Source organism: Volvox carteri (assembly GCF_000143455.1).
Source record: "Volvox carteri f. nagariensis unplaced genomic scaffold VOLCAscaffold_7, whole genome shotgun sequence".
Taxonomy (NCBI): Eukaryota; Viridiplantae; Chlorophyta; class Chlorophyceae; order Chlamydomonadales; family Volvocaceae; genus Volvox; species Volvox carteri.
Window position 1 is genome coordinate 2,148,751 of NW_003307550.1, and position 8,466 is coordinate 2,157,216.

Consider the following 8,466-nt stretch of genomic DNA (forward strand, 5'->3'; position numbering starts at 1 on the left):
GCTAAGCATCAGCCCTCCCATAGTCCGAACCCCGCAAGGGGTCCCCCAGCCCCGAGCAGTAGCGCCTAGCAGGTAGTAGCAGCAGCATAGCAGCAGTGGCGATAAATGTACAGGTTTTGCGTTAACTTTCCGTACATACCGTATGGCCGTCAGCTGCTGCTTGTACGGCTCCAATCCCCCGGCGGCGGTGTCAGGTCGCTTAAAGTAGACCTACAGGCGGGGCGCATAACGACGGACGTCATTGGGTGGGGGGGCAGGTACGGCCGAGTTGTAGCGGTGGCAGCGGCATATGTACGTGTGTGTATTTATACATATACACATACAGGTAAACATCGCCCCCTCGTCATGGTGATATGCTGCCACCACCGCCACCACCACCGCCATACACGCCACAGCCGATCCCCTACAGCCGATCTCCTACCCCACTGCCCCGTCCCATATCGCCTCTTGAGTTCCCCGTCCAAAGGGAGATGTTCAGGGCCGTGTATCTATCCCCCAATCCTTCATCCTCGAATCCCCAGCTTTCCCATACCTTCTCCCCCCTCCCCCTTCCCCATCCGTTCTCCCCCAGTCCCAGCCCAAGCCCAGTCAGCCATCCAGCCAGTTCACAACCCTGACTGGCAACAAGGCAGTCAGCCGCCCAGCCAAGCCCACCAAGCGAGCTGCCACCCGACTAGCCAACCAACCGGCCAGCCAGCTAGCCAGCAGAGCACCCCGCTACTCGCCAGCCAGCCCGCAGGCGGGTTCACCAGTCTCAGATCGCACCTTCACTACCACCAGGCCGCCGCTGTCATGAAGGCACAGCAGCGTCTTCAGAAAGCGGCCACCCCCTGGAGTGGGGCGAGGAGGGTGGGAAGGAGGAAGGTGGGGTAGGTGGCAGGGGCACGGGCAGGAGCAGGATTGGGCATGGGTGGAGAGTGTGCGGCGTGGCCAGGAGTTGCTTGCGCGGCTGAGATGATGCGTGTGGTAGTGCGGTATCGACGTGAACAACAGGGTCCAGTGGGCTGGGGGGAAAGGGGGGGAAATGGCCGTATGTGCGGAGCGCAGGGCCAGTCACCGGGGAAAGGGGGAAGAGTAAGGCGCGCGGTCACAGTACAGGATGCCAGCTGCGGCCAGTGCGGTATTGGCTGCAAAGGACGGAGCGGAACGGCGCGTGAAGAAAGGTGCAGTCAGAGGCCATTCGGGTCAGAGGGGAAAAACGCCGCGAGGGGGAAAGACAGGGCTTGCAGAAGGTGATAGCTGCGGCAGCGAAAGATGTAAGAGGGCAAAAGCCTACCTAGCGTGTCCTTGGGCACGACGCCAGGAAGGTCCGCAAGCGGGTCCACAGGCACCTTCACCGGTTGGGCTAACACGTTGCCCATCGGCCTGGAGTTTTAAGGAGCTTGGCAACTGCCTCGACTTTGTGTCCGGAAGCCCTTGCCGATGGGCGAGCAGATGCTGGGGGCCACGTTGCCGAGCTCCCGAGATCTTTTATGTGCAAAGCAAAGAACGCCTTCCAGACGAAGAAATGCTTAAAGATGGACGGTAGGCTGACCTGGATAGAGCACTCCCTTTCCAAAGGCTTTGCTGTCGCAAACCTTGCCACATCATGTACCTAAATAGCTACATCGTTGAAGCTAATTTATGATTAATTACGATGTCCAACAGTAGTGCAGACCGTGTATGTGAAGTAACCTGCCAGTTTAAACTTTACAACTACAAGCTTTCTGTTTTGTATAGAAATAATCCATTAGCAAATTTTGTACATGTAGCTAAGCTAATGCGTGCAGTCTTCATGGCTGGTTGCAAAACAGATTGCGGGTGCGAAGTGCATTTCTGCGTACGACTTACGATTCGCAAAGTTGTCAGTCGCAAAAATTCCGCTATGTTTATATGCGACATACGTGATTCAATCCTCCTGCCTCAGCAATACCATGGGCTCACACACAAGGAAATGCCGAATCTGCTTTCCAGATATGCCTTTGCCTGTCAAGAGGGTCTCAGTGGCATTCTTATCCCTGCCCGCTCCTGCTTCACTGTAGCCTTCTTCTTTTTCGCCTGCCGGCTCCTGCCGCGCGTCCTAGGATTTGCTTGTAGGATACCCCACTACTTCACGAGGCGGCACAGTGCCGCCGGCGCTCTCAACCCGCACGCTGTCCTCTGCTACCACTGAAATTGTACTGAACGACCCTAAGCTGTATAAATTTAACGTGTGCAACTCCGTGCAATGTGTCAAGAAGGCCGAGCCTCCAACGTACTATATCGTGTTACATGACCTCAACTGCTGTTCAGTGTCAGGTGCCGCACCCTCCGATCTTACACAGTCATTGGAACGCGACTCATTCGCAAACCCTGAGATTCAACTGCTGTCCGTAAGCAGTTGTCCTGCAAGACTTCGCTACCCTAGCAGAGCTGTCAGCACCAGGGACTGTTTTACAACAAAATTCACCGTGCTCATGTAATTCGCACCAAGGAGATAAAGTGAAAGTAATAATAGCAACTACGTTTAAGTATAGCTAAGGAATGCGCCATCATGTGCCGCCAAAGACAAACAACGAGGTCGGACAGCCATCGTCCTAGTAAAGTAAGAGAGATGAAACAAACCTACGTGCGCTGAACAATAAAACGACATCGATTGTGCTACTGACAAACTGTTATTATCTTGTTAAAAAGCACACCGATGTCGACCTCACACTCTAGCACTCCTCCCACTGCCAGTGCCGCCACCATCGTTACCAGCAGCATGACCTGCCAAGCAGGAGATTTAAAGGACAGTATTTAATATCATGACTCGCATAATTGCTGTATGTACCTATTAACAATTACATGCTGTCCGGCTTCATTTCATTCAAGCTTGCATCATTATCCTCCTTGCACATCTGCTTCCCTCGCTTGATGACCGTAACGACACATCCCCTTTAATGGTGGCAGGCCCGCACGGTAGAGCGCCCAGAAACTAAAGATTAGAACTGGCGTGGACGATTCCTCGCGCTCGCTATGTCAACCACAAACTGCTGCGGCAACCTGATAGCCGTCCGGTCATCAAGACGATTGTCCCCAACAGGGGTTTACACGCCGTACAGGACGTGCAGGCTAACCCCCCCCCATCTCATCGCACGTCCCCCATCCTTGCAATACGATCAATCACCACCTATTACTCGCGCACCTTGCCGTCCCCCGTACATATCTTCATCAAAATCTGGCTTGCATGGCACACCACCACCTGGCATCCACATCTAGTGCGTATGGCATCACATCGCATCGTGTCGAGCAAACAGCCAAAAGTAACCCCACCGCATGAAACCGGCTTTCGGAATCATTTCAAATTTCCTCCCCAGTACATATTGTTGCCGTTCGTGTGTTGTACGGCGCGTACGATTATTATCCGGCGCACACGCCATGCTCTGCTACCTATCTTCCCAGATTGCCGTACTGCTGCACATGCACGGCTCCTTTGCGTTGTAAAGTCCGCAAGACGCCCTGCATCCGCTAGCAGCTATAGCCTTAAGGGAAGGTCCCCGCAAGCCAAAGACCAACGAGCCGAATACTAACTGAAGCAAACTGAACAAACTAACGGTACAACCGAACACTGGTTGTAACACTTTGCAAGGCCTCCACTGTCCCCACTCAAAAATGCACCAACCGGATCATTTCGAGTACATTCGGACATTCGACAATTGTTATTATGATTGATAATAACCTCTCTTGAACTTGACGGACTAGGACTAGGAAACCTGTCAAGGCTCTGCGACCACCGGTCAGCAGCTGCCGGTTGCCACAGCCTGTGCGGCAACCCACAACTGCCGCCGAGGCCCTACGACAGCCTCTTCGCCTGTTACCTATCATTCAATGCAAAAGTTTATTGTGCCTGCCACCAATACCCCTGCGCACATGCTCGCCTCCCCTGGCCGCTAACACCTTTAGCCTCGTCGTCATCATCTGCCGCGCCTCCTTCAGCCTCGCGTCCCTTTACCTTGCCATACCTGGCCTGTAGCACGACAGCACGACAGGACGACAGCAGAGGTTCGGTCACGGTAGGACCGGACCGAATAAATGGGCTAGGGCCGCTAGGAGAACGTCCCTCAACCAAGGAAAGCGCTAGTCCTTGTACATCCAGTACGCGACATTTCGCCGTACATGCCGTACATAAGGGTATGCGTCTCTAAAACGAGCATGTCCTGCACATACACATATAGCTCTTAGCATCTCTTAGCATCACGCGACGTCCTGTCCTGTGTTGCCAGTGGCTTCTAATTTGAACTACAGAAGCAGCAAGCAATGCGTTGACATCCTGCATATGCGTATGCAGCATCTGCAAACGTCCTGATTAGACGGGCCAGCAGTTCATGACCCCCACGCGTGCTTGTGGCATATGTACATCGCCATATGTGTGTGTGTGTGTGTGTGTCTCGCGCTGCTTTGCAGCCCATGCGTGCCACAACCCCAGACCTGGACGTCCACGGACTGCACTCCCAAAACGGACGGATAGACGGACAGACAAACCGCCAGACAGGCAAACCGGCAGGCAGTCGTTCTGAAGGAAATGGACAGGACACACAGCAAGCAGGCAGGCGGGAACGGTGGACAGAAGACAGGGCGGCAGGTGGGACGCGCATCAGCGCAGTCCAGCCAAATCCTCGCCTCTCTTGAACCCGGCAACCCCGGCAAAACCCCCCGGGGGACCGGGGGCCTGAAAACCCCCCAGGGGGTCCCAAGGGCCGGTGCTGTACAGCGCAGCACACAGCACACAGCATTCTCCACGCAGCACACGCACATGGCACATTGTCCATTAAGTAGTGCGCAGCACACAGCACTTGAAGCGCCATTGCACACACAGAGGTAGCAGCACCTTGTTGCCACAGCGCAACACACAGCACGCAGAGGACGTTCGACTCGTCTGGTGCCCTACCGCCCGCACAACCCCCGGCAACAGCAACAGCAGCAGCAATAGCAGCTTCTCACCACGGAATGTAACAGGAAGAGCCAGAATCCCAGTGTGAAACAAGACCTTTAAATTCTAAAACCCTAAAAAACCCTACTGCCAGGTCTACGGATTCAGCCAACAGCCCGACCGAACGAAGTGTTAGGAAGTAGTGAAGTACGAGGACCCAATTAGAAAGAAGACAAACAAGCGACGCCGTTACAGTCGCGCACACAAAAAGAAAGGATAGCAGCACGACGAGCATGTCACTTGTCATGATCAACACAGCGTACCGACATAAACATCGTTGACCGTACGGTACCGTACCTACATCAACTAGCACAAGTATATCACATATGTATATCTGTATATAGAGCTATCACTGTTTGTGCAGCCTTGCAAACCATTATCTGCCCAACGTGTACACCGCCAGGTTTCCCAACGCAGACGCCAGGTGCAGTGCACAGTCCGTTGTGGCTCGCGGGGACCCCCTACTACCGCGCTGGGGTAAACTCCCTTGTGGTCTGGGGCTCGCTGCACTACTATTACTACTACTGCTACTACTGCTACTACCACTACTACTACCATCACCAGGTTGCGCACCACGAGTCCAACCACTACACACATATCGCGATGCTCTGCTCCAAGGTTGCTACGTGCGCCACCTACCACTGCCTTCAAGCAGCGTCCCGCCTCCCACCACTGCCGCGCCAATCCCACGCTTTCATTTGCAAACCAACCTCCACGACTTTAATGGCGGCCCCACAGGCCCGATGCAGAAAGAAGCCCCCATGCGTTCTTGTGTCGTCATCATCCATTCAATTAAATGCTTTTGTTCAATGCAGCAAGCAAAGCAAACGGATTGCTGAACGTCGTTGCCGTACGAGTTCGTTGCTGTACGCGTGTGCACGCATGCAGCGCTCGCACGCACTCAGGCATGTACACTTAAAACAAGACGGGTAGCGCGCAACCGCGCAGATGGAGTCGCTTCAGGTCCAGGCAGGGGACTCGCGCCGAGCAGCTACGGTTGGTTTAGCTCAGGGGTCGCCCCACATGCTGGCGGCCAGGTGCAGCTCCCGCGCTTCCGTCCGTCCGTCCGTCCGTCCGTTCGTCGACGTGTAACTTCGCGGTCCTGTAGCCCCTCCCAGGGCTTCGGGCGTCCTCAACTACAACAATGATCAGGTGGATCAAAACGCACACACGCCGCTTAAACCACCGGCACTTTGCCGTTTGGTGATGGAGGGAAAAAGCGAAATGGTTCGTAGGTGTTCGAATCATAGGGGCTCGCCGCCACATACACACAGCACGGGTTTAATTATGCCTGCCTTCCTGTAACACCTTACGGCACCCATCGGTCCATCGGCCCGAGGGGATGGCGCCGTCGTCGCCTCTCCGCCACAAACATGGGGAGCGGGTGCAGAAGAAGCACTTGGTTACGCACGCACTCACACCCTAGCCACTACTGACAACAATAACTACGAAAATCAGCACTACAGCACCGATCCTACGCGAGCACGCTCTAGTCCTACTACTGCGTCGGTGACGGTCTGCTTATCCGGCTAGCCTCATGCGCACGAGTACGGCCAGCAACAAGCAGGGATTCGGGAGCTGTTTGCCGTACAGGTCCACGCGCCACACACACACGCATGCAAGAGGTGCACGAGACCATAAAACCGAGTGTTCGGCAGCACTTTTGTATATACGGCAGCAGTTGTAGTTAGCCATCATCAGCAGCAGCAGCAACAACAGCAGCAGCGGCAGCAGCAACAGCAGCAGAAAGGTGTAAGGAAAGTAAGGAAAAGCTGCTGAAGATCAAAGAGAACTTTCCGTGCGGCTGCTGTACATCTCCCAGCGGGACATCTCCCAGCGGGACGCCGCGCATAGCCACACACGTGTACATACACGCACGCACGCAGACATACATACATACATCGACACGCACAACGGATAAGAAGTGGGAACTGCTGCGGTTATCAAGCCTACCCAAACCTGCCAAGCCTCCTCTCGAGTAAAACCCCCCATCCATCAGCCAATATGTTTTTGCTCTCAGATGCAGACCGTCCACAATTTGATGTGGATCGATGCGATGTGAATTTGATCCGTGGATTCAATCGGAAATACAGATGGCGCCACAAAAAACATTATCGCGTTTATAACCCCAATCTCCCGTGATGCCAGCCATTCCCATGCACTTCTTTTCTTTTACCAAAGACTCCTTAAAGTATCCGCGGAAATACAGCAGCAGCAACTGTTGCCAGATGCTACCCCACGCCATTGCACAATAAAATCCAAAACCCCATACCTTGCTCCATACATATATACATGCATACATACATTCGCCACGCACGCACGCACGCACAAGTCGGCGCTAAACGCAGCACACAACGCAACGACCATAACGGAATCATTTTTGTTGTTTTAAAATTGCAAGGGCAGCCGGATGCGAAATTACGTCCTCCCATATGCACACGTGCAAGCGTCCTTAAGCAGTATCGAACGCAGATTAACACTAGTGGTGCTACGACGTATCGAGATGCTGACGTGTTGACATACGGATATACCAAGAGCATGACAAACTATTTAAGTGCCGACGTATTAAGTTGCAGTCGTGCAAAAAATGGATCTAATTGCCTGCCAGTGCAGCGGTAGGGGCCGCAAAGGATACACAGCTGCTGCTGTCCCATGCAGCCTCCCCCGGCCCGCAAACCGATCACCCCAGGAAACTCCAGTAAGGAAAAGGAACACAGCAAGCAGCAGCAGCAGCAGCAGCAGCAGGAGCAGCAGGAGCAAGGACAGCAACAGGAGCAGTAGTAGTAGCAGCAGCAGTAGCAGCAGCAGCACCTGCTCTGTGTGTATGCTGCTGCCAACATGCATGCCGCCGCACAACAACAGCAGCAGCAACAGCAGCAACAACAACAAAATTCCATGTACAGACGATGTATATGTATCTGGGCCAACTAACATCTAATGAAACTGGAAAGCACATCATTGAAAGGAATCCGAGATCGGTTGTAAGAATGCACGTCCAACGACCACTCCAACCAACTTTTTAAAACGAAAGAGGCCTCGTCCCAGGGCGATCTTGTTGACCAAGACTCCGAAAGGCAGCAGTGGCAGTCCACAACGCCAAAGTACGGATGTTAGTCAACAGCCCTCCCTGGTGCAGAGACCCTGCTATGAGCCAGCCTTGCTCTGCACTGCATTGGGGGTACCTACCATCCCCAGGTGACTGTTGGGTTACATGCCGCGATGGGAATGTATACCGCGATGGCAATCTATACTCTATAAACTACACACATCATTACACACTATATTCGAGTTGCTAAACAGCACCGCCAAGGATTGAAGCCACGAGGTGACGTGCACCCTCTACTTGCGCTCTCGTACCCGACATATACAGCTGAATGAGCCCCGGTCCACTCGCCGCGAGCTGCAACGCGGCCCCGCTGACGGCCTGCACGCCGTACAAGTGCTGGTTGAGTGACTGAAGCTGCGAGTGAGTCAAGGCGATGGACTGCGTTACGGGCATACCAGCAGCAGCAGCGGCAGCAACGGCGGCGGCGGGG

General features: G+C 54.1%; 1 protein-coding gene across 1 annotated transcript in view; it reads right to left on the minus strand.

Moving 5' to 3' along the window:
- The window catches only part of VOLCADRAFT_88093 (uncharacterized protein), a gene marked incomplete at both ends in the record, with an annotated part of 31,627 nt that overhangs the window by 13,802 nt on the left and 9,359 nt on the right, over positions 1-8,466 (minus strand). Inside the window, 5 exons of the mRNA XM_002947772.1 lie at positions 136-210; positions 766-830; positions 1,058-1,127; positions 3,963-3,967; positions 8,288-8,414. Of these exons, the coding sequence (XP_002947818.1) occupies positions 136-210; positions 766-830; positions 1,058-1,127; positions 3,963-3,967; positions 8,288-8,414 (342 nt within the window). The remainder of the gene's footprint in view (positions 1-135; positions 211-765; positions 831-1,057; positions 1,128-3,962; positions 3,968-8,287; positions 8,415-8,466) is intronic.